Source organism: Urocampus carinirostris, chromosome 14 (genome assembly GCF_059441175.1).
Source record: "Urocampus carinirostris isolate Australia breed hairy pipefish chromosome 14, RoL_Ucar_1.0, whole genome shotgun sequence".
Classification (NCBI taxonomy): Eukaryota; Metazoa; Chordata; class Actinopteri; order Syngnathiformes; family Syngnathidae; genus Urocampus; species Urocampus carinirostris.
Window position 1 is genome coordinate 36652425 of NC_142362.1, and position 26857 is coordinate 36679281.

A 26857-nucleotide genomic window follows, 5' to 3' on the forward strand; every position below is an offset into this window, starting at 1 on the left:
GGTCCGTCCTCTACTGAGTGAAGTGTTTTGAAAGTTACTGACCGCTTTGGAGTAATTGGCGGTGGCTGTCAGAGACTCTGAGTTGCCGGGACTGAGGGGTCTCTGAAGGACATCCAGGAGGGCTTTTCCATCCTGACTGACCTATATAAACATACAAAGAAAATGTGGTATGATGAGAGATAAACAGAAGTAATGATGGTCATTGTCAGTTGGAGCCAACCTTCAATGAGCGAGGCAAACATTTAATTTATTACAAATATATTGTGGCATAAGGCAGTACGGCGGCTGAGTGGTTAGCACGTCCAGCCTTCCTGTGAGGGGCATATTATATATATATATATATATATATATATATATATATATACACAGTGGCTTGCGAAAGCATATGGCCCCGTTGAACTTTGTCTTTGTGACCTTTTGCCACATTTCAGACTTTAAACATCATTCAGACTTGTGAAGAATCAACAATAAGTGGGACACAGTCATGCAAGTGGGTGGGGTATGTCTTTATCAGTTTTGCACATCGAGAAACTGATATTTTTTTCGCCCATTTCTCCTTGCAAAACAGCTCGAGCTCATTGAGGTTGGATGGAAAGCGTTTGTAAACAGCAGTTTTCAGTTCTTTCCACAGATTCTCAATTGGATTGAGGTCTGGACTTTGACTTGACCATTCTAACACCTTGATATTTTTTTGAGTGAACCATTCCATTGTAACTTTTGCTTTATGTTTTGGATCATTGTCTTGTTGGAAGACAAATCTCCATCCCAGTCTCAGGTCTTTTGCAGACTCCATCAGATTTTCTTCCAGAATAGTCCTGTAATTGGCTCCATCCATCTTCCCATCAATTTTAACCATCTTCCCTGTCCCTGCTGAAGACAAGCAGGCCCAAACCAGGATGCTGCCATGACCATGTTTGACTGTGGGGATGGTGTGTTGAGGGTGATGAGCTTTGCTGCATTTAAGCCAAACATAACGTCTTGCATTGTTGCCAAAAAGTTCGATTTTGGTCTCATCTGACTAGAGCACCTTCTTCCACATGTTTGGTGTGTCTCCACAGTGGCTTGTGGCAAACCTTAGATGACACTTTTTATGGATATCTTTAAAAAATGGCTTCCTTCTTGCCACTCTTCCATAAAGGCCAGTTTTGTGCAGTATAAGACTGATTGTTGTTCTATGGACAGATTCTCCCACCTCAGCTGTAGACCTCTGCAGTTCATCCGGAGTGATCATGGGCCTCTTGGCTGCATTTCTGATCAGTTTTCTCCTTGTATGAGCTGAAAGTTTAGGGAGACGGCTCGATCTTGGTAGAATTGCAGTGGACGGATACTCCTTCGATTTCAACATTATTGCTTGCACAGTGCTTCTTGGGATGTTTAAAGCTTGGGAAATCTTTTTGTATCCAAATCCAGCTTTAAACTTCTCCACAACAGTATCTCGGACCTGCCTGGTGTGTTCCTCGCTCTTCATGATGCTCTCTGCGCTTTAAACAGACCTCTGAGAATATCACAGTACGGGTGCATTCAAACAAAGACTTGATTACACGCAGGTAAATTCCATTTATCATCGTTAGTCATTTCGATCAACATTGAATCATTCAGAGATCCTCACTGAACTTCTGGACAGAGTTTGCTGCACTGAAAGTAAAGGGGCTGAATAATTTTGCAGAACCACTTTTTCATTTTTTATTTGTTAAAAAAGTTTAAAATATCCATAAAGTGTGTTCCACTTCACAAGAAATTACAGTTAGTAATGTCTGAAAAGTGCCAAGGTCCCAAAGTTCAAGGGGGCCAAATAGTTTACCACTGTATATATACAGTGCATCCGGAAAGTATTCACAGCGCTTCACTTTTTCCATATTTTGTTTTGTTACAGCCTCATTCCAAATTGTATTAATTTAATCTCTTATCTGAAAATTCTACACAAAATACTCCATTATGACAATGTGTAAGAAATCACATTTACATAAGTATTCACAGCCTTTGCCATGAAGCTCAAAATTGAGCTCAGGCGCATCTTTTTTGCACTGATCATCCTTGAGATCTTTCTACAGCTTGATTGGAGTCCACCTGCAGTAAATTCAGTTGATTGGACATGATTTGGAAAGGCACACACCTGTCTATATAAGGTCCCACAGTTGAGTGTGCATGTCAGAGCACAAACACCAAGCATGAAGTCAAAAAGACTGTCTGTAGACCTGCGAGACAGGATTGTCTTGAGGCACAAATCTGGGGAAGGATGCAGAAAAATTTCTGCTGCTTTGAAGGTCCCAATGAGCACAGTGGCCTCCATTATTCGTAAATGGAAGACATTTGGAGCCACCAGGACTCTTCCTAGAGCTGGCCGGCCTTCTAAACTGAGCGATCGGGAAGAAGGGCTTTAGTCAGTTGAGGTGACCAAGAACCCGATGGTCACTCTGTCAGAGCTCCAGCGTTCCTCTGTGGAGAGAGGAGAGAGGAGAGCCTTCCAGAAGGACAACCATCTCTGCAGCAATCCACCAATCAGGCCTTTATGGTAGAGTGGCCAGACGAAAGCCACTCCTTAGTAAAAGGAACATGGAAGCCCGTCTGGAATTTGCCAAAAAGCACCTGAATGACTCTCAAAACATGAGTAACAAAATTCTCTGGTCTGATGAGACAAAGATTGAACTCTTTGGTGTGAATGCCAGGCGCCATGTTTGGAAGAAACCAGGCACCGCTCATCACCAGGCCAATACCATCCCTACAGTGAAGCATGGTAGTGGCAGCATCATGCTGTGGGGATGTTTTTCAGCAGCAGGAACTAGCAGACTAGTCAGGATTGAGGGAAAAAATGAATGCAGCAATATATAGAGATATCCTGGATGACCTGCTCCAGAGCGCTCTTGACCTTAGGCTGGGGCGAAGGTTCATTTTTCAGCAGGACAACGACCCAAAGCACACAGCCAAGATCTCAAAAGATTGGCTTCAGAACCACTCCGTGAATGTCCTGGAGTGGCCCAGCCAGAGTCCAGACTTGAATCCGATCGAACATCTCTGGAGAGATCTAAAAATGGCTGTGCACAAACGTCTCCCATCCAACCTGATTGAGCTTGAGACTTATTGCAATGAAGAATGGGCAAAACTGCCTAAAGATAGGTGTGCTAAACTTGTGGGATCATATTCAAAAAGACTTGAGGCTGTATTTGCTGCCAAAGGTGGATCAACAAAGTATTAAGCAAAGGCTGTGAATACTTATGTAAATGTGATTTCTTAGTTTTCTATTTTTAATAAATTCAAAAAAAGTGAAAAAAAAACGTTTTCACATTGTCATAATGGAGTATTTTGTTTAAGAATTTTAAGATAAGAGATTAAATTAATACAATTTGGAATGAGGCTGTAACATAACAGAATGTGGAAAAAGTGAAGCGCTGTGAATACTTTCCGGATGCACTGTATATATATATATATATATATATATATATATACATATACATATACATATACATATACATATATATATATATATATATATATATATATATATATATATATATGTTAAGAGTAGCGTGGTGGTGCCTTTCACAGGCACGGTTTGGGAGGAAAGTTATATTATTATTATTAAAGCTTTGAAAACTCTCTCGGTGTACCGTCTTTCTTTGTAAATACGTGTAACCATGTATAATATGTATTTGCAACTGTATATTTTTGTCATGTATTTATTAGTATTTATTTTGGACACTTGTTCTGATAAGTCTTGCACTGACCAATTAAAAAGAAGGGGCGCAACAGACGCGGGGGATTATGGGAAGTAGAAACCAGTAAAGGTGAGTGTTTGTGGACACCGCAGACAAAAGTGCATATATATTTTTCCCACCTTTACCTGTGGAAATATACACTTTTTTTTCCTTGGATTACTTTCAACGGGTACCTGGACTTTGCAGATCTGCGTCAAATGATAACTACCGGTATCATTTTCCCTTCATTCAGTAGACCATGATATTATAGATGTGCCGACACGTGTGGGTCAAGTCAGTACCTTGATTCAGTCCCTTCGCTGGAAACAAGCGTTTCAACCTAATGGCCAGAGGTATACCATGATATGTCTGATAAATAGCAAGCATCAGAGAAACAACAAACCTATACAGGTTCTCCCAATTAAAATTGTTCATCTACAAAGGACTTCTTATCTCAATGTGGATGCGTGCGGCTAATATATATAAATCCATTTTCCTCCCGAAATGAGGGGGGTGCGGCTTATAATCAGGTGCGCCTTGTATCAGGTGCGCCTTATAGTCCGGAATTTACGGTGTGTGTGTGTATATATATATATATATATATATATATATATATATATATATATATTAAAAAAGTCCCATACTGAGGAATACCACATAAGTTTGCTACAATCTAGTTTTGCTGGTAGTTTTACTAAGGTTGTGGTGCTTTTTACCTCAGTGTAGGCCTGAGTGACTTGTTCGTAAAGGCTTTGGTGGCGGTGGATGGCCAACTCCAGTTCTTGCATCTCAGTTGGGAGTCCCCCCTCACTGCAGACCTTGCACCAGGCCTCCACTTCCGACAAAAACTGCAAAGTCCAAGCAATTCGGTTATCAACTGAGAAATTTGAAATTCTACATGCAACAACTGTGCAGCCTGTGGATCGGTTCCGAAGATAGCTAACCAGTGATAGGTAATTGTGATTTTCTAAGAATTTTGAAAACTGAACAAGGAAAAGATTTATACAGGGTGTTTTTGAAAACTGGCATAACATGATTAGTATATTTTCATTCATAATCATTACTTAACTCATTTAGTGCCCTGGATGTTTGGATTTCAACGGCCGGTGTTGATGTGTTTTTGTTTAAAAAAAAAACAGTAAAACATGACACACTCTCATAGCTCGAGTAATTTTTGTAAGATAAATGTCAGGATTGCCTCAGATCTGCTTTGAGTTGGTCAAGAAAAGTGGCTTCCTGTCTCCAGGACGGACAATATATGGCAATCTGGTTTATTTACTAGCAGAGTAGGCTCAATGTATCAGTATAGGGGCAGTCCTAACATTGCTTAAGTGCCGTTCCAAGAAATTGCCCAGATGCAGAAAGAAAACTTGACATTGTCAAATAACTTACCCCACCACTTCCAAATTTATTTGTACGGCAACTTTCAGGAAATAAATTGCCACTCAACAAGCCGTATAAAAACATTCGGTGTACAATAAGACTATAGGATCACCTTATTTGTCCCCTCCCGACAACACGAAACGACTAATACACAATGGTTAAAATACTATAAAAACAAAATGAATAGTTATATAAATAAAAATTATTATGGCAATAAAAGGACTAATGATGAGTAAAGGGACCGGAGGGAGTCTTATCTACACTGATATAAAAAAAGTCTTCAGCCTCCTTTTAAAAATACCAAGGCTCCCTGCAGACATGAAGTCCTCCGGCAGAGAGTTCCATACCATACCAAAGCGGATGAATACTGCTTCACCATAGGTTTTGGTCCTCCCCCTAGGAACAGTTAAAAAAACGCTGCCAGAGGACCTCTGGGACTGCGAGGGCTGATATTATAAAAGCAAATCAGACAGATAAGATGGCCCAAGACCGTTAAAACATTTTTAAAAAGAGTAAAATCAACTTAAAATCAATCCTGAAACACACTGGGAGCAAATGTAGCAATTTAAAAACTGGTGTAATGTGATCCCTCCTCCTGATCCCTGTAAGCACCTGTGCTGCTTAACTTTGTAGTAGTTGCAAGTTTTCAATTATGTTTTAGGGAAAACTGAAGAGTAGAACATTGCGATAATCTAAAATGTAGAATATAAAAGCATGCACCAGCACCTCTGTATTTGCCTGAGAGAGAATAGGGATGGCTATATTCTTCAGTTAATAAAATCCAATTTCAACTATATTTTTCATACGTGGAATAAAATTGAGAGTAAAAAACAATCTGAAGGTCTAAAATCTTGTATATTTTAGTTAAAGTCTCCTCTTTTGACATTCGGATGGATGACCAATACCTCCGTTTTGTCCTGGTTGAGGTGTAGGAAGTTCTTTGCTATCCATGACTTAATAAGTAAAACCCAATTTAAAAGGGTATCTATAGGACTGTAATCAGGGGACATGGCAATGTACAGTTTGGTGTCGTCTGCATAACCATGAAACTGACTGTGTGTCTTCTGATGACATCCCCAAATGGGAAGCATATACATATTAAAAAGTACTAGGCCTAAAATACCCTGAATTTGATCTCATAGCTTCTGAAGGAACAATTATCCATACTTACTTATAAATGTTTGTCTTTGAGGTAGGAATAAAAATAGTAAATTTAATAAAATGTGGTGATCTACTGTGTCTTACTGTGCACTTAGATCCAGCAGGACGAGAACTGTAAGTTTATGAAAATCTATATTGTACCCGATAGCCTTTAAGATATTTAAAAAGGCAGTCTCTAAAACCAGGCTGACATTTCTCTAAAATGTTGACTTTGTCTTTAAAAAAAAGGCCTTGCTTTAAAACTTTTAACACTAGACGGTAATTCTTTAAAAAGCTCATTTCTAAATGCTCCTTTCAGAAGAGGCTGCTTTAGATATAGGGTAAGAAGGTTGATCATGGATGGATGGAAGGATGGATGGATGGAGTGATGGATGGATGGAGTATCACAAACTAATCATTGTCTTCTTTGTCATTCATGCTACCAGAACGGCTGCTGTCACCCTATTATTAGTGGCCATGATAGCAAAATCCCGATTACATCAAGATACGCATAATCTTCAGCATCTTTGTTGTTCAAGCCGAGGAGGGTGCTATGTGAACGCGCGCAGGTATACGACAAAAGAAGAGATTGCATGTGTGCACTGTTGCAGAAGTGTACACATGTCATTGCAGCCCACTCTTCTACAGTGTTTGGCAGTGTTGCCGTTACAAATAACGCCGTTACATAGCAGCGTTATTTTTTCAGCAACGAGGTAATCTAACTAATTATTTCTTCAACATTAACGTAACTGACCGTCAAATGCATTGCATTACTTTGGCTGCAGAACACCAACGGCGCACCCCTGCAAACCCGGAGCCCTTTTCAGCGGTACAAATGAGGGCTGGGTCGGGAAAAATGTGAGCCAATATTCAAAAGCGCCGGTGCTTGTTGTCATTGTTATTAAGTCATTACTGAATTAAGAATTGTGTCATTCACGGACGAAATGTCTTGTCTCTTGGAAGAGAACGAAAGGAGACGGCCCCCACCAATCAACAGCTGGTTCCCTCCGAGATGCTTTTTTTCCTCCTATGATTGGTCAATATGCATTTTTGGGGATTTGTTGAGCATAAAAAGGGTTAGAGTTGTTTTGTAATTTAACTTTTTTGTGTATTTATGAATATTTTATTGTATTTTCTGTGTTTTTCAGTGTCAATGTGTTTATTTAAATGCAAAGTTTATTCCTTTTTATTTTTTCTCTTTCACTATTTTCTTTTTGTTATTGTATATTTCTTTGGTTTCTATTCCCATGTTTTTTTCATTTAATTTATCAAACTCACTTTATAATGTTTACTGCTGATTGATATTTTATTGTATTGTTTACTGTTTATATCAAGTCATGTTTATTTATATTGCCCTTAATCACAAAGAGTCTCAAAGGGCTGCAAAGACCACTGATCATTGCAAACCACAGACTATTATGACACTATCCACTGATCTAAAATCTACATATGTGTTGCACTTCAAGTGTAAGATAAATCTGTTACTGGTGTAGTGTGATAAATATTACAAGGTTCTATAACACAACTACCTGTTCAACTGACTCAAATACTGCTAAGAAAATGTCAAATTCTATGACGTATAACAACTTTTTTTTAAAGTAACGGATGCAGTTACTTCCCCTGGTAACTAGATACTTTTATGATAGTTATTCAGTTACTCAGCTACTATTTGGAAGAAGAATAGAATAGAAGAATATAATTTACTTTTATTGTCATTCTTTGTAACCATGCACACAGAACAAAATGTCGATACACCTGACCCGTACAGTTAAACTGTAACAAGCCGATGCAGCCGCAGCCAAACAGGGCGCCGCCATTTTAGACCCAACTGCTGTGTTGGGAGTCATTAGGTGACCAAATCCCCCAATTCCAACCCTTAATGCCGAGCGCCAAGCAGGGAGGCAATGAGTACCAATGTTGTAAGTCTTAGGTGTGACTCGGCCGAGGCTTGAACCAGCGACCTCCCAGTCTCGGAGCGGGCGCCCTACCATCTAGGCTACCGAGCAGTGTGGACCGCTGCTTCATATTGTTGTTGGCTCTGCTGTGGTATCACAAACCGGTATAGTTCTCATCAATGAAGAGAGAGCAGCCAATGATTTTCTGGGCTGTTAATGACTCTCCTTATGGTTTTTATGTCTGCTACCATGCTCCCAGCATATGTGTGTGACGTGTATGCTGGTGTAAACTGTTCTTCCTGAGGACTCTCATGAAGTGAAGTCACTTCTAGGACTACACGACCATAGCCCTGGTTTTGGCAGACCAGAGAAGTTGTCGGAGATGTGCACCCCCAGGAGTGTTAGAGAATAATTTTAGGTCAGTGACACTCATCTTCATTTTCCTGTTATGCAGATAGCAAGGACTTACTTGGCTTTCTTTGAAAACTACAACCTGTGGGGGAGCAATTTAGCTCATATTCACTTCAAACATGTAGCGGTCTCAAAAACAAGGGTCGTTCATCTGAGCAAAGCAAATTTTACAGACTGCATTTTTACAACATCTACCATCTAGGCTACGGAGCTGGTAGAAGAAGACTTGATGACCACTGGCTGAGACTAAACAGAAGAAGTAGTGAGTAACTAAAACTAAACACTTCTTCAGAGTAACTTGCCCAACACTGCTCTTCTATAATAAAGAACATTACACCGGGCCCAGTTTGTGGCAAATTACTCAAGACATAAACCAGCGTAATGAATTTGATTCTGAGATGAATGAGATGAAACTGGACTAATTCAGCTAAGTAATTGAGGAGATAACAACATCATTCCAAGAATTGTGATGAATGTCGGAATGATGTTCTTCTCTGGAGTTGAAGCAGGTACAAAAAGAGGTGAGATGTCGCCAAATCTATAAACTGACGGCTGATGGCTAATTTGTTGCTCAGGGACTTCTGAGTACAATTTTGATCATCCAACATGCTAAAATATCAGGAATAGCAATGTTGTAGTCGTTGTTTAAAAATCCCACTTCCTGCAATCTTTGTAAGTTAGCCCCTTGATTGGGAATGGGGCAACATAACTGATCTGAGAAGAGTCATTTATAATCAAAAAGCAATCGTGTATGCAAAGTTTATCAAGCAGTGCTGTTTTTTTTCTTTGAACTAAGTTATTTTGTCATCAATATACATTTTGGGGGTGTTTTTTGTGTTAATTTATTTGCAAAGAGCCAAGGATAGGCCATTTGAGTCTGACAAATGCTAAATTAATTAAATCAAGGAATGCAAAAATTTTGATTGAAATGAAATGATCTGCATTTATATAGCACTTTTCAAGTCAATGACTTCCCAAAGTGCTTTACAATGTGCTCCACATTTCCCAAAAGCGGCCTTGAATTGCAGCCATGTAAGACGCTAACCTGCTTATTGGGGGTAATAGGGGTTCAGTGTCTTACCCAAGGACACTTTGTCATGTAACACGGACGAGCCGGAATTCGAACTGGGATCCTTTGATCCCAAGACGAGCGCTCTACCTCCTGAGCTACTGCCTCCCCAAAATCTTTTAACAAAAAATGTTTTTCTCCGTGTCTTCCCTGGAATAGATTTTTTTTTACAGCACTTTTAAACATAATACTCATAGATGGGTTTATTCCAAGTGAAAGAAGAGCGTACGAGTTTTCATTTGGTGGGTCATTTTCTATATGCCATAAGAAAAACAGTGAAATTGTTGACAAATGACTCAAATTTAAGAAAAACAATGAATACGTCATTAATTACCAAGTGTACTTTTTCGAGGAATTTTAGCCCGACTTCTGGTAAGCACAACCTGGTAATTACATAATAGTAAAATGGTAGTGATATTATAAATACATTTATACATTTGTTAATTTGTAAAACAGAAAGCTCTTAGCTCCAAAAAGGTTGGCGAAACCTCTTCTAGAGGTAAATTGGCATTTAAAATGTGCAAAGCACAAATTAGCTTTATGTGAATTGAAATGCTACATTCTTTTGACATAAGTAGGCTTAGATTTTTAGGTTTTTTTGTGTTGAGGTGGCTAACAGAAAGTACTAACAGACAATTTTAGACTTAAAGTGTTCCCTCACTTGTTCAGCTTTTTGGTGGAAAACAGCGGACATAGCAAGGATGGTCGAGCGTTCGTCAAGAGCTGCTGCAAAGCTTTTCCAATCCAAGTCCAGCTGAGCTGAGATCTGTTTAATCTGAGTGGAGGCGTAGTGTCCTGTTTCCGCTAATCGACTCGCCACTGACATGATTCTGTTGATGTTGACATAAGCATTCTAAAAGGGAGAAGAATTTGTCATATCAAAATATAATGTGAGGTATCACTGCGTGTTTAGGAATTGTGTGTTTTTACCATAGAGTTCATAGCAAAGTGGTTGTGTTGCGTCTGCAGATCCGCAGCATGTTGATACGCTCGGCCAATTTCGGTGTGGCTCTGCAAGAATAACTCCTTGTTGTGGCTGATCCAGTCAAACATCTGCACAAAGTATGGAAAGAAGATAACCGGAAATGTGGTATTAATCTGATCCAATTAAACAATCAATCAATACCTATCTGATAACGATACTTTCTGCTTGGAAATGTCATGGTTGTTGGATAATTGAGTAAGTCAATATCGTGATAAACACAGAACAAGATTTAAGGGAATAAATTTATTGTATTTTTTTAGATTAAAAAACTACAATGCAAACGTAAATAATAAATATAAATATTTAGATGACAACTGTTTCAGAACAAAAGCCAAAAGAGACAAACCAGAGAAAGCAGCAATGTGACAAAAATACATATACTTATTAAAAACATCAAAATGACAATTAAAATACTTTCCATTGCATAGTATTTTAACAATAGGTTGGTGGTGCTAATAAAGTGTAATTTGGCTCTTATTCCTAGCCTTGGTTCTCTACCAAGAAAGAAGCCCTTTTGGCTTTGTTGCCATAGTGACAACAGATTTTTGTTCATCAACAGTAACAATTTTGTTCTTTTTGCAACGCGTTGCTCCCTGTAGGGTGAGCTTCTTTTCGTGTGTTTATGTAAATTGGTGGTGTTGCCACAGTAGAGGACCACTTCAAAAGTCCACATTGCGCTGTTTGTCTCTGTCATTTTCACCTCTGGTAGAGATCAATTTGGCTGCTGTTTTACTCCTGTTGCACCCTTTTCTCCCTTACAGACCAGAAACAAAAGGTTAATCAGTGGCAAGGTAGGGCAAGAAGTTACTCAGACATAGAGTCAGAGGGCGCTGTGTGAGAGAGAAAGGGGAGTGTGCTATGTTTGCACAGAAATCGACTCAAGAAAATTGGTGGAGGAGCGAGTTCTTGATCAGTATATTATATCTATATTTGGATTGATTTGCCAACCCCTAGCACAAAGAATTCTTGATCAACCCCGGGATCGAGATGGGCTTCATCACACGTCTTCATTATGACAGACGATTGGAGTATGATTACCAGTAAAGTCAATTGAATTATTCTATGTTCAAAAAACTGTATGTGCGAATAACTTCCAGATTATCTAGATAGTGCAGATGTCAACCATGGCTTACACATTCGGCTTAAGATATTAATTTGTGCACTGCCTCATTTAGGATCTTAAGCGCCAAAAAGAGGTCAAGATCGCCTTCTTACATTATGTCTTGACTTATAGTCTTCAAACTGTATGTTTGACCTTTAGAACATTTGATCAAATTTAGAAAGGATGGTTTTGCTTATTATTAGGATTATTGTACTTGAGATCTTCTTGTCACATTTGGGGTAGGACTCTTATATATGGTAATGCTGCTCAACAGTTTGCCCAAGATGGGAAATTGCAACATGGATAAGAGTCGGAGTTTACTTGATGTGATATTTTACCTGTGCCCTGGCATGCCGGAATGTGCCTGTTTACGTTCCCATTTACTGTTGTGTCCCCTTGAAGCGTTCAATACCAAGACAAGTCAACTCACATTTATTTGTATAGCCGTTACTCACAAGATGGCCTTAAAGGACTGCACAGGTTTACACATCCCCTGATCTTTAACCAACATGCAGGTAAGGAAAAACTAAAAACCTCTGCAAGAGGAAAATAATAAACCTTGAGAAGGGGCCACTATGCTAACTGTGTCTGAATTGTTTTCAATTAAAAAAAAGCCAAATCAGATTCCGGATCACATCTCCCCATTAGTTGAAATTTATGTTTCTTGTCTCTGGTATGTTTTATTCAAAGGAGTCAGGCAATAAACCTGACACTGTTTTTTAAATTAAATTAACCAGCTCTGTGGCCTTGGGGGTAGGGCGCCCGCCCCGAGACTGGGAGGTTGCTGGTTCAAGCCTACGCCGGGTCATACCTAAGACTTACAACATTGGTACTCATTGCCTCCCTGCTTGGCGCTCAGCATTAAGGGTTGGAATTGGGGGGTTTGGTCACCTAATGACTCCCAACACATCAGTTGGGTTGAGCGAGGGGGCTGGGAATCCCCTCCTCTGTATCAATCTCCCAGAAAGAGTCAAAAATGTGAATGTGCTTGACTCTAGCCACCTCCCACTAGGGGAATATGGCTCCGGTATATTCTCCAACGCATCTGATGTACAGGACCAATAACAGATGCCAATGGATAAAAACAGATTTGTAGTGATTAGAAAACGGCAATTGTTTGATTTCATTCGGAACAGGGTTTTGCTCCATCTGTGGCTGTGGTTAGTACTAAAAACATTTTAATAGATGCATTAATGAATACCAAGAATAATTGAATTATATACGGTATTCATGGCCAAGTGTCCATTCCATTGCTGTATTTGCCATGTTATCAAAAAAATAACAGCGTGTTCAGAAGTTGTCATACACTCAAACCAAATCTAGCGATGTTTTTTAAGGTACAATAAACCATTTTTATTTAACCGAATGTCCGTATTTAACTTTATACACAACTTGACTGACACAGCTTTATACATATCAACAGAAGTGGCAGTATTGTGCCAATACTCACACGCATTCTCTCAAAAATGTATCTTTGAGACGCCTAGATCTTTATATACCGCCACAGCTATTTGGACCATGCTGTTCATAGGCAAGTAAGTACAATACATTTCAAGTTTCCACAGATAAATCTTTAATACCTAATACTTCTCTATGCAACATGCGCGATCGGATGAAAAAAAACACCATGATTTACTGTTCATTCTTTTAAATTGTTCATAAAAGTGCATACTTCCATACCTTCTCCGCATCCTGCTCAAACAATCGTAGTTGGAAACACTGGTCCAGCTTCAGCTTACGAACATGCCACATTTGATGGAGACTTTGCCGTGTGGAGTGGAGCTTGTCCAGCAGACTCGCCACCTGATACATACGCATGCAAACACATGGACAAAGAGTGAATAAGGGAATATAAAAATGATAACTCATTTGTTCATTTTTCAAATGCTGATTAGAGTGTGATGGTTAATTGCTACCTTAGGCACAAGGCTTTGGAAGTCAGCAGCACCTGAGATGCAGCATCTCCCCGAGTAACCGTCACTACATCGAATGCACTGTAGCAAACGCTGACCCTCCCGGTCTAAATCCTCCACCGGAGCCTTTAGCACCTATAGAGTTTGTGAAAAAGACGCTTAGGGACAATACTGGAAAACTGGTGGTGATGAGGTTAAATATAGGTGAAGAATGACGTGGAGAACATTAGTTTGAATGTACGTGTGTCACTCTTACTATTCAGGGCCATTTTAACATGGTAACCTTCACTTAAAAAATGTAACATATTCAATGTTTTCAACATTTCATCTGAAAGAGACTTTCAAATTATTACTCTTAGTGTACTTGTACTACAATCAGTGTGTCCTACGTTAGAGGGCAGTAAAGCATTCAAGACAATATTTTAAAAATAAGTGTTAGCACATTTTTACACAAAACATCCTATTTTAGGTCACTGCGGCTCAAATGGCACCGATTAACGGGAATGACCCCATTACATTTACCAATACTATTCTTTTTTTTTTTTTTTTTTTTGGTTTGAACAAATTTATTGACACTAATAACAGAAAACAATCATGACAATCTCAACAGCAATTAAGCACATTCACAATATTATATTCCAATATGACGTTTTTAACAGCAAACACAAAGTGAGGTTTGAACAACCCTTCTCGAAAATCTTATTAGCAATCAAGCATATTCACAATTTCCTTATATAACATCTTTGTTAGTGTCAATTGATCCGTCCAGGCCAAAGTCGATTGTCCTCGGTCTGAACAAATCCACCGACACCAACAGCAGCAAAACAAACACGACAATCTCAACAGCCATCAAGCATATTCACAATTTTTTTATATCTGACAATATGACATGACGATATGACGTTTTAACATTTTTTCCTGACATTTTCAACATCAATTAAACAATTTCAGAGGTATTTTCTTTTAACAGTAGGTAACCAGCGTGTAAAAGGCAATACTATTGTGCAAGGACATAGCTCTGCCATCCCACCCTCCCAAGCAGCATTCTTCCAGTCCTCTGTGTGGGTCCTCTCCCTTCTGTGTGGGTCCTCTCCCTTCTGGGTTCCACAACCCAGGCCGTTGCTGCCGGGACTCCCACAGTGTAGCTCCGGCTCCCCCCTCCGGGTGGGTGCAGACGAGTCTTCTTTATGGCTGCGTCCTAGGCCCGCCGCTCGCAGATTGTATGGTATCTGCAGCCATTTGGAGCACAGCCACGGGGGGGATCTGCCTGCACCTCCATACCAGCAGGTTTCTGGAGGTCCAGATGGCGTCCTTGATGGCGGCGAGAGTGAGCCAGTTCCTGGCAAAGTCGTTCCAAGACCTCCTCGACCGACTCACCCCGTAAAGCACGTACTGTCACAAAGCAAAGTAGTGATTTGGTGGTGCTCACCTTCTTTTTCAGCTGTGTGTGCTCTTCTATCAACCGTCGCGATCCTTCAACATCAGAGGGAAATTCCTTCTTTGATAGCACCTCCTTTGACATAAAGCACATTATTTAGTACATATTGTTGTATATGTCAGTCACAACTTAGGTCAATTATTGCCATGCACCATTTTTCTTATCACTTATGACTTCGGGAGACCGGAGAATGGTGAATTAAAGTAATCAAGACGGGAAGTAACAAACGCGTGAATTATAATCTCCACATCTGACTGAGACAGCATAGGACAAATTTTAGCAATGTTGCGAAGATGGAAGAAAGCTGTTTTAGTAATATTCTTCACGTGTGTTTGAAAGGACGGATCGGGGTTAAATATGACACCTACATTTTTAACTGAGTCACTCTGGGTGATATACATTTTTTAATGTTCAGAGCAGTTTTTGAGAACAAGTCCTGGCATTTAGTTGGACCAATAACTAACATTTCATTTTTTTCAGAGTTAAGGCGCAAAAAGTTGAGTGACATCCACTCTTTTATCTCAGTGAAGCGGGCCTCCAAATTTACACAATTTAGTGTGGCAGATTCCTCCATCGGAAGATATAGTTGAGTCTCATCTGCGTAGCAATGGAAACTGATATTATACTTGCGAATGATATCACCTAATGCAAGCATGTAAATGCTGAAAAGAAGGGGGCCAAGCACTGAACCCTGTGGAAAATCACAGGTAACACTAAAGGGCTCAGATGTCAATTCGCCATATTTAACACAGTGCGTCCTATCTGAGCGGTAGGATTTGAACCATAAGAGGACGGTTCCTGAAAGACCAATCCATTTTCCAACTGTTCTAGTAAGATATTATGGTCCACAGTGTCAAAAGCAGCACTAAGGTCCAGCAGCAGCAAGAGTGATGAAGCGCCAGAGTCCTTTGCCAGTAGGAGATCATTTGTTACCTTGATCAGGGCTGTTTCAGTAGAGTGGTTAGCCCTGAATCCTGATTGCATTAAATGAAAAAGATTGATCTCGGATATAAAATCATTCAGCTGCTGTACAACAACTTTTTCAAGTACTTTAGAAAGAAACCGTAGGTTTGACACAGGTCTATAATTACATAAGCTTTCTGGATCAAGGTTGGGTCGTTTCAGTGTAGGTTTAATGACAGCGGACTTAAAAGCCGCTGGAACTACACCTGAGGAGAGTGATATGTTTATAATATTTAAAACTGAAGGTCCAAGGACCCCAAAAAGAACTTTAATCAGCGAACCCGGAAGCGGGTCAAACAGGCAAGTAGTCGGTTTGGCCGGATTCACCACCTGTTTAAGATTATCGAGTGACAGATCACTAAATCGGGAAAAATTACATGGACAGCCACCATGTCTCGCATCTATAGATTTCAGCCCTGTGATAGCACGGCGGCGCAATGGTTAGCATGTGTGCGGCACAGTTTTGAGGTCTTAGGAACCTTCTGCGTGGGTTTGAATCTAGCTACCGGACTTCCTGTGCGGAGTTTGTATGTTCTCCGCGTGCTACATGGGTTTCCTCCGTGCACTTCCTCCCACATTCCAAAGACATGCATTTTAGGTGGATTGGCCGGTCCAAATTGTCCCTAGGTGTGAATGAGCGAGCGAGTTTTCTGTCCCTCTGTGCCCTGCGATTGGCTGGCAACCAGTTCAGGGTGTTTCCTGCCCGATGATTGCTGGGATGGGCTCCGGCACCCTCGCGACCCTACTGAGGATAAGCGGTGCAGCTAATGAGATGAGAATATGTGATGTATTAACAGTGTCTTTTGAAATTTCTTCCCGTATGCATTTAATTTTCTAATTAAAGAAGACCATAAAGTCATGGGCTGAATGGGTAAAACTATCTGGGATAATCTGTTGCCTCGTTAACGATACTACAATGTCGAAAAGGATTTTGGGGTTATTCTTTTGTGCTGCAATCACCTTCGAAAAATAGGCTGATTTTGCAGAGGCAAGGGCTGCTTTATACTTTAACAAGCTCTCACACCAGGTTTGACAGAACACCTCAAGCTTGGTAGCGCGTCGTTTTCTTTAAGATTTCCTGCATTCTTGTTTAAGCTATCTAGTTTCAACAGTAAACCAATGCGTGCGTCATAAAAAACTCCCTGCCACTCACACTGGACCCCCACCAGGGCAAACCACTCCACTGACGACGCCATAATCTTTGACCTGCTGCCTTCCGGCAGGCGCTACAGGTCACACAAAACAAAAACAAACAGACTCAAAGACAGTTTCTTCCCCAGAGCCATTACCACCCTAAACACACACCACACAAAAAACTGAAAACTCTTGCAAACACACTACCTCATACGAACGTAAAATGGTACTCATGTCTATGTTTCTTGCACAATGTTGACTGCACTATGTTTACTGCTCACCTTGCACAATGTTGAATTTGTTTTTTGCACTATGTTGACTATTTTTGCACCAAATGCATATTGCACAAACCCTTACGATATCAACTGTATGTAACATCCTACATGCCGTCATTTCTTCGTGTAAATATTGTGTACATTATAACTATAACCTTACCCTCCTTGTTTTATAACCTTATCTTTTCTGTTCCTTATCTTCTTGGTTTATTTACCTCACTGTGAATGTCTGAAACTGGAGTGTCATGCCCAATTTTGTTATATGTTAACCCATTTTGTAACAATGACAATGAAGGTATATTCAATTCTATTCTATTCTAGGTCGTGATTTAAGCCGTATGGGCGCTACTGAATCCAGGACACTAGCCAGGGTAGCATTAAACTCATTCATGAGTGAGTCAATAGAGCCTTTATATAAAGGAAACTACTCCTGAAAGAAGATCAGAGAGCTTAGAAACTATGCCATTGCTTATATTGCGTCCGCTAAATCCTTTTTTTAATGCAACATTTAGCCAGCACCTCAAATGTAACTAAATAATGATCAGAAATAATGGTAGTACACGGTAACATTGTCACGTTTGAGGTTGAAACTCCTCGAGTCAGAACCAAGTCTAGTGTGTTTCCATCTTTATAAGTCAGCAAATCGACCAGTTGATAAATGTCAAATGTATCAATTAGAGACCGAAACGCAACAGTAAGTGAACTGAGTGGGGAGTTCATATGAATGTTAAAGTCCCCTAAAATTATTATTTTGTCTGCATTGGTTACTAGGTCGTACAACAGTTCAGAAAATGAATCTAAGAGAACTGAGTATGGTCCGGATGTGCGGTAAATTGTTACTACATAAATTGACATTAAAGAGGACCGCATAACAATCCATTAGCCAGTAAAGACAAATAATAACCAATGTTCTTTGTTTGATTGTATTGTTGATATCAAGCAGTGGTTGGCCTGAAATTTTCTTTATTTAAACAAAGAAAAAACTGAATATATTGTGTTTCAACTTGTGCTTCACGCCGCTTCCCTGCTACTTGAACAGACGCGCGCATATCTCATCTGTTCTTGACTCCTTTCATTGGCTTCCCTGCCTTTTTAGAATTCATTTTAAACCTTTAATGTTTGTTTTTGAAGCTCTTTATCTGAACTTTTAACTGTTCGCGATTCTGGTAGAGCTCTGAGGTTGAAAGATCTTCTGCTGCAAGTTCCCAGGTCAAAATATAAATGCTGGGATGACCGATGCTCTAGAATCAGCTCCACCTTGAGATGCATCTAATTTCTGACCTGGGCCTCTTTAAATCCAGTATTTTAATACCCAGAAGTATGATGACACTTTTATTATATTTTATCCTATTCGATAAGCAAGCCCTGAATCAATCGAGTCCCTTACACACCACACATTTTTTTATCAAAGGGACAGTGTGTATACTTTGACCACTAGATGTTGCTATATTGTATATTGGAACCAAAAAAGAGTGCTACAAAGCATAAGAAAGAATACAATCTATGGAGACTCAAAGTGACCAAAATACACCATTTTCCTTCTCATTTCTTTGTTTGTTGGGTATCAGTAGCAGCAAGATGGCGGACAATCATGTCAGCTTCCTGTAGTTGAGCCTCATGTTATGTCAAATAAAAGCAAATTAATCAACCTATGAATACTTAAAAATGCATGTTTGTATGATATTTAATGTAGTTTTGCTTATTATTTAAATCAATGTTTGTCTTTTTAATGAATGAGATTTTTTTACCACAAGGGGTCGCTAAATAATATACAATGTCGCTTTTTATTGATCTGGTCATCCACCTGTTCTTTAGTTAATTATCAATCTGTACTCCAAAATTAAATGACTTTATACTTCACTCAATAATCAAGAACAAGAAAAATTAAACGATTTGCTTAAATGGTAATGGACTCAATTAACTTACGAAATCTTAAAAAGCTGACAGGTGTAAAAGTAGCTTTCCAATTCATGTTAAAAAAGGTTGATGACCTTAGAATGACTCGTGCCAAAAAAGCGAACGCTGTAAAACCATGCACAAAGGAAGTTTTCTATCAATATTGAATTACAAAATTAATCCTCTATATATTATATAGTTTCGTGATATAATATAGTTATTGAATGAACTAAAGACCCCCCAAAAATATGAGAATTTAATGAAAATATTGAGGTGGACCAAGCCTATCATATGGGTAAACAAAAACGTATAGGCTAAATTCAGAGCAATTGTAAGCATAATTAAAGACAAAACGAATATTTTACTGAAACCTAACATCCATTATCTGCACCGCTTATCCTCAGTAAGGTCGCGGGGGTGTTGGAGCCCATCGCAGCCATCTTCGGGCAGTGGGCAGGGCACACCCTGAATTGGTTGCCAGCCAGTCGCAGGGCACACAGGGACAGACAATTCGCTCGCTCATTTACACCTAGGGACAATTTGGACCGGCCAATTCACCTGACATGCATGTTTTTGGAATGTGGGAAGAAGCCGGAGTGCCCGCAGGAAACCCACGCAAGCACGGGTAGAACATGCAGACTTCGCACAGGAAGGTTGGTAGCTGGATTTGAACCCATGACCTCAGAACTGTGCCGCACACGCGTTAAGCGCGGCACCGTGTTGCCCAAGTTTCAAACATCTATATAGAATTGGATTCTAGTGAGTCTTACACAAAAAAGAGCTGATTCTCCAATCATACGCACCACGAGATAAAGAAGATACCGCCTACTTATGCTATATGATAAACTCAAATTTCACCCTTGTTGCAGCCCACAAGTAAAACGATAATATTTTTAGAATAATCAAGCTGCAATTACAAAGGCACCAAGAAAACAGCAAAATGTCCAAATTAATCAACTAGCCATTTGAGTAATAGTATAGTTCAAATAGCGGCATGGCAGATGGGTGGTAAGCACACAGCTCCATGGTGCAGAGGTCCAGGTTTCACTTCCAGCTACCGCGGCCTATCTTTGCTGAGTTTGCATGTTCTCCCTCTGCCTGCATGGGTTTTCTCCAGGTATTCCAGTTTTCTCCCACATTCCAAAACCCATGTTTGTTCAAAAGTGTGAATGAGCGAGTGAGTTGTCTGTCTCTGAGTGCCCTGCAACTGGCAGGCAACCAGTTCAGGGTGTCCCATGCCCACTGTGCACTCCACTAGCCCCCACGACCTTTGTGAGGATGAGCGGTGCAGAAAATGAAGGGATGAATAATGATAAGTAAGATACATTTTCTTCGTAATGGACACCTGCAGAGAAGATTATATAGGATACCAGTCATTTTGACATTTATTTTGCACTGTTGTTTGCTGTTTTCTTTTATGAGCTGTTTACATAATTGTCGCTATCGGCCAATCATGATGCTGTTCTTTGAATCCCACACCCCTTTTGGACAAATCTGCTTTATTCCCACACCCTTTTGGACAAATCTGCTTTAGTAACATACCTGTAGGAGATTTGATCAAAATAGATGAGTCAGCGCTTTTGGTACGGGTTGGAATTTTTTATCGGAGGGCTCTGCCTTGTTCTCTTTGCAAGTTTAAAATCAATTCATGTCTTCTTTTCTGATTTTGAGTGTCTACTAAACTATAAATGTATGTTCAGAACAATACATAATATATGCCAAACAACAACTAAGATCTGAAAGAAAAACTTTTGAAAACATTAGGAAATACAGTTGCGGTTTGCTTTTTGCGGTTTCCATATGACATTGATTTTCATTGTGCATTGTGTTTTGCAGCAGACAACACACAGCAAATGTTATCACATAGGCATTTGTCGGAGGGCTCCGTGTGTGTGTTGGGTGTGCGTGACTGTCAGTGTGCCCGACTGTGATAGGCTGGTGTATGCTGCCAGTTAAACAACCAGGGCAGGCGGGCACTCAAGTCAGTGGGTCCACCCGAAACAACAGCGAAGCTAGTAGTTTATTGGCTTGTTACATTGAAAAGAAATTCATCAATTAATTGGACTCAGAGGAAATTCAGAGGAGCGCAAAGAAATGCTGATTACCACCAGTTGCTCCGTGGATTGTTTGAGAAGAGAAGTAGTTGGCGGTCGGAGAGAAAGCAATAGAGGGGCTTCAGGTCCAGCCTACTGCTGCGGCTATGAAACAACTCTCACAAGCCACCCCTGCCGAGCTTGAATCCCACCAACTCCAGGTCCATTTCCCGTAAAACGGATGACCTGGAGCTACAACTTGTGGGAAACAACTACATTTGTGACTCTTGTATTTTAATCATCACAGAGACCTGGCTCAAACCAAGGATCCCCCATTGGAGCATGCAGCGAGCTGGCTGTTTTCTACATAGCTTTCAAATACAAAAAGGAGAAGCATTCAATTTTTGTTGTACTATGGCATAACAATAGAGACCATTCTTAATACTGCAATTATGTGTACAGTGATATTTTTTTGGTAGTTTTATGATTGTTTTTTTGGTACAGCTTTTATATGTTATTGTTATCTAGTAAATGGATAAATGTTTCTTCTTCACGGGTTTTGACTATCGCAGGACTTTTTGAGAACGCAACCCACGTGAAAAACAAATAATTACTGTTCAAGGAAAAAGGCCATTATTCCACTTTTGTAAAATCTATCAGTAAAACTAGTATCCCACCTGCAAGTCCTCTAATCGTGACAGGAGAGTAGCTGCATTGGACATGAACTCCTCCAGAGAGACTCGAAGGTCCATCCACTCCTCGTGGTTGTAATCCAGAGAGCCTTCAAAGTCATCCGTCAGCTGCGAGGGATCTACCAATTTGGCCAGTCCTTCTACTGACACCATGCTGGTCTGATGTAAAGATATATTGAGGCCTCAGGAGAATATTCTCTAAAGCCACGTGATTTTTTTTTTTTAGATTTAACGATAGGCACTCACTTCAAAGGAAAACTTTGCGCTGCCAAAGTTGGTCTTCTGTTTCTGCCAGAAGTTATCTGGTTTGATGATGAGCGCAACACAGATCTCAACCGGGAAAAACTCCTGAAGCGTCTTCAACAGCGGTTTGATTAGCTCCCACTTGGAGCCTCGCATGTCGATGATGACAGTAAAGCCTCTCTTGCACACATCCTCACTGCAGTCAAAATAAGTCAGAAGTATGTTTGTTAAGGCAGTGGTTCAAAAACAGAGGTTTAAAGCCCGCAGCCCGCATGCCAATAATGGGCCCCAGGATGATAGTTTGAGGCCCTCGCATTAATAAGTAAATTAAAAGGACAGTGTCTATTATTTTCCCACTAGATGGTGCTGTATCCTGTCGTGCCAACAAACAAGTGCTAAAAGCACAACGTAAGAAGACAAATACGGAGACTTAAAGTGATCAATGCACCCCTTATCACTTTTGAAAAGTAGAGGAATAAGAAAATAAAAATAAAAAGAAATGGAAAACAAAAAAAAAGAAAAGACAAAAAAAAAATAAGACAAAAAGTACAACTCAAGAAAAAAATCTAAAGTAAAAATGAAAAAAATAAAAAGCTAAAAATAACAAAGTCAAAAAAGAAGAGAGAAAAATGAAAGGGTGTTAATCCCTTTCTTATCCACTTTCACTTTAGGTCTCTGTAATTTGTAGTCTTCCTTGGACTCATTTTTGGTTGCACGACACATAACGGCGACATCTAGTGGACAAATATAAAACACTGTCCCTTTAAGAACAGTGGAATGCTTTTATCACAGCTGTTTTTGTGGAAAACCCCATTTGGCCCAACCTCACCCGGATACTGCCTTCAGCAGCCCCCGACTCAATTGCGTTTGAGACCCCTGTTTTGAAATGTGTATCCCACATGAAAGCACTCCAATGCAAAATATCAGCAATCCATTCCCTTTTTGGGTTCTTAAAAAATGTGATACTTTTTTTAATAACAGTTTACATTATTTGACATTAACATATAATTGATGGTTTTTGGCATGTTCATAAACAGCTAAATTTCAAAGCCCTTTCCTGGATTCATTTTTCTTTGCATGTCCACTTAAAACTAGTTCTTTTTTAGGCCCATCAAGTTCATTGAAACAGGGAGAGTTGAACTTGTTTCAGCTTGAGTATCTACTTTTGGAGTAAAGTGAGAAGAATGAGAAGTCAGTTTCACATGAACAATCTGACATTTAACACAATACACCATACATATGTCATGTTCACACACCCGAAACCGATAAACCTGAGCTAAATCAGAAATACAGACAGTGAAATTTCACTGGAAAAGTGGCCGTTAAATATGATGCTTATCCTAGGACGCAGGTGTAGAAACTATTAAAAATGATGTATATATGGGACATTACCAGCACATAGACCATTAAATATAATAGTAGTACACGGTACGCCAAACATGAAATCTGACGGACTAAACTAGAGATACTTGCCAAGGACTTGTCAACGCACATTGATTTTTGGTTGTTTATACAGTACTTGTCTCGAGTCTGCCTTGAATTCCTGTTTGGCTGTTGAGGCAAGCCAAGGCACTAAAGAGGCTTGAGGTGAACGTGTGTGTACAAGTCTACGGCGAACACTTGAACGCTTTCATGCTGATGCAAATCAAACACGAGCTCCATCTGCTGCTTTAATTCCACCGTTAAACAAACTACACTGGCCACTTCATCGTCATTGCATTTGGCACAATGCTCTCTCAGATGTACAATGTTTTGAAGAATATTTTTTTTAATTTGAATCAAGCATTTCTGTGTACCTCGGAACAGTAGACAGGTATGTGACCAGCCTTCTTAGGTCTTCCTGTTTTATTCGGTCATGATTACTTCGTGCAGGGAACGTCAAGATTGGTCCTCCCCGTTTGTCCCGACCACCTATGGAAACAAACATTACAAATTTCATTGTGAGCTGATGGCATATAGATAAGATGAACATTGCTGCTAAATGTGGTGCATTTTTTGGAGTAAGAAAACCCTTAAATAGGGAATTGCCCAGGTCAAAGAATAATGCTAATCATAAAAATCATGATAGCATATCGGCATACGCTGTCATGGTGTGATGTGCTAGGAGCATGGCAACATACAGAAAAAATACACAGAGAGTAAGCAACACAGACCAAAATATCATCAGCTGCTCTCTGCCCAGTCTGGTGGACATTACCAGCTTGTGACACTGCAACTGAACCATATTGTTTATTAAGTCAAAGATGGCAGAAAACGTTATATACAGCTCAACCAGGACAAAAAAGGGTCTTAATCCTCTGTTCTAAAACTATTAGCAAAAAAAAACAAGATTTTAGACCTTCACAATGCGGATATTGAACCATGTTGGTGGGAACAAATTACACCAGTTTTCAAATCTCTGCTTTGGTACCCTATGCATTTCAGAATGGAAGGGTTTAAGCTTTACTAAATTTTAATTGACTTGGATTTCCTGGGTCATATTATCTGCCTGAATTTGCTTTTTTATATCAGCCCACACAGTCTTTCAGGTGCTCTGGTAGAGGTTTGTCAAATGTTCCAGAGATGATGACCAGGACCTAGGGCGAGGCAGAATTCAGCCACATCTGTCCTTGCCTATGGAACGGTGTGCCGGAGGACATCAAGTCTGCGGGGACCCTTGATATTTTCAAGTGTAGGCTCAATACTCATTTTTGTAATATAGTTTTTAATTGATCAGTTTATCTGGTTTGATTATTTTTACATCTAATATTTTACTGTAATGCATTTTTCCTTTATTTTCTACACTTTTATGTTTTTGTTATTTCGTTCAGCAGCTCAAAATTGGTCTGACTTAAGGACCCACCATCCTACCCAAATTACAAGACGCAACTAAAATCTAAAAAAGAAAAGTCCACTTCACGAATCTATTAAGTAAAGGATTCTGGTGGTGTTTTGTTTCCAAATGCCGCTTGGAAACAGCTTCATTCTTTAGAGTACTTGCACAACACACTGAGCTGTTTGTCCTCTTCTGTCTTTAAGATAATAAAATCCATATTTCATATATTGTACGCTGTATCTACTTTTCTCGATGCTCAACAAACAAACTTTACTGTTCATTTTCTGTGATGTGAAATGGTGGGTGTCCACTATTTTGCAGGGCATTACTTCCATCTACTGTTAAGGACTGCAATTGACTTTCAGTTATTTTTAGCATCACTTATCCTAGGCAAAGGCCAGAGACCACCGCGAACAGGTCTGCGACCGAAAAGTTGAGATACACTTCACGAGATGATACTTCTTATTTTCAGTGTTTACTCATGTGGGGGGCCTCTGCCTCAGCGTGTGGTTAGCTGGCTGAAATCCCTTCCTGCAGCCATCTGCTGCCATCCTTTGAGATTGGATGAGCCTCACTCAGGTCCCTATCCTCACGTGGTTAGTCTGTTCCTTTGCCATAGCTTTAATTATTTATTTATTTATTTTGTTTTTATTTTAAACATTGTGTGTGTCTGTGCATTTGGCGTTCCAAGTTGTTGGGTGAGAAAAACAGAGGAGATTTAATTTTCTTATTGTACGTTGAATGTTTTATACAGCACTTTGGGTTGCAATTTTTTTCTTGAAAAGTGCTATAAAACTAAGATTGGATTTTCCTGTCGGATTTTCAGGACTGGCGGGTGCAGCAAGATGCTCTTTGCATCTGCTTGTTTTGGCACACATGCTCCCGTGTAACGCCAGCCAGATGTGAGAAATTCACATAAGTCATATGTTCTGGGTGTTAAGCACCCTGGATGATTTTCCCTTGCCGTTTCCTGCCCGAAAAAAATCCTGCAGGGAAGGAGAACGTTAATGATTTTCACTGTAATCCCATTTGTCGACTTAAAATAGTGAGTCCACAAAAATTAAGCTGTCTTTTGACCAAAAGGTGAAGATTATTAATCATATTTGGCACTTTTAGTTCTTAAAATAGACATACATTGACAATTTCTGCAAAAAAACATCTGAAACAGAAACTCTAATCAGGAAAATGTTTATTTGTCCATCAAGCATCCGCCACTTCACATCCCACCATGATGCTGAGCAATGGATGTCTCCAAGGATGTGTGCTGAGCTCTCTTATGTTGACACTGTATACCTCTGACTGTTCACTAGACCACCCCACAAAGACGATCTAGAAGTTCGCTGACCACACCACCTTGGTGGAATAAACTCTGATGGGGATGTGAAGGCATACAGGAAGGCAGTGGAGACGCTGACGATATTTTCGAGAAATAGACTAACGCCACAAAATCCAAAAGTCATACTTGACTTTAGGAGGACACGCACAGACTCAGCCTCACTCACCTTAAATGGAGACTGTGTGGAGAGAATTCACTCCTTTAAACTCTCTGACAAACTTAGTTTTTTATTTTAATTTTTTTCCTGTTTGTTGCCAATTGAAACTGTGAATATGCTATTTCACTAAACTATGTTGTAATTATTATTGTTTTGGCCTATTCATCCCGATAGTCTTCTGTATATTTTCTTTTCAAAATCTCTATTTTACCTATTTTACCATGGAGCGCTATGTCTAATCTCATTGCATACAATGTTTAACAAAATTGAGATCAAGGAAATTAA

At 39.7% G+C, this 26857-nt stretch overlaps 1 protein-coding gene across 1 annotated transcript in view; it reads right to left on the minus strand.

The window, feature by feature from the left end:
- kalrna (kalirin RhoGEF kinase a) overlaps positions 1 to 26857 on the minus strand; it is a 222388-nt gene that overhangs the window by 151692 nt on the left and 43839 nt on the right. Inside the window, exons 3-12 of the mRNA XM_088352822.1 lie at positions 24061 to 24175; positions 22268 to 22460; positions 22007 to 22180; positions 15020 to 15103; positions 13594 to 13725; positions 13358 to 13480; positions 10521 to 10643; positions 10252 to 10443; positions 4409 to 4540; positions 43 to 141 (exon numbers count right to left, since the gene is read on the minus strand). Of these exons, the coding sequence (XP_088208948.1) occupies positions 43 to 141; positions 4409 to 4540; positions 10252 to 10443; positions 10521 to 10643; positions 13358 to 13480; positions 13594 to 13725; positions 15020 to 15103; positions 22007 to 22180; positions 22268 to 22460; positions 24061 to 24175 (1367 nt within the window). The remainder of the gene's footprint in view (positions 1 to 42; positions 142 to 4408; positions 4541 to 10251; positions 10444 to 10520; positions 10644 to 13357; positions 13481 to 13593; positions 13726 to 15019; positions 15104 to 22006; positions 22181 to 22267; positions 22461 to 24060; positions 24176 to 26857) is intronic.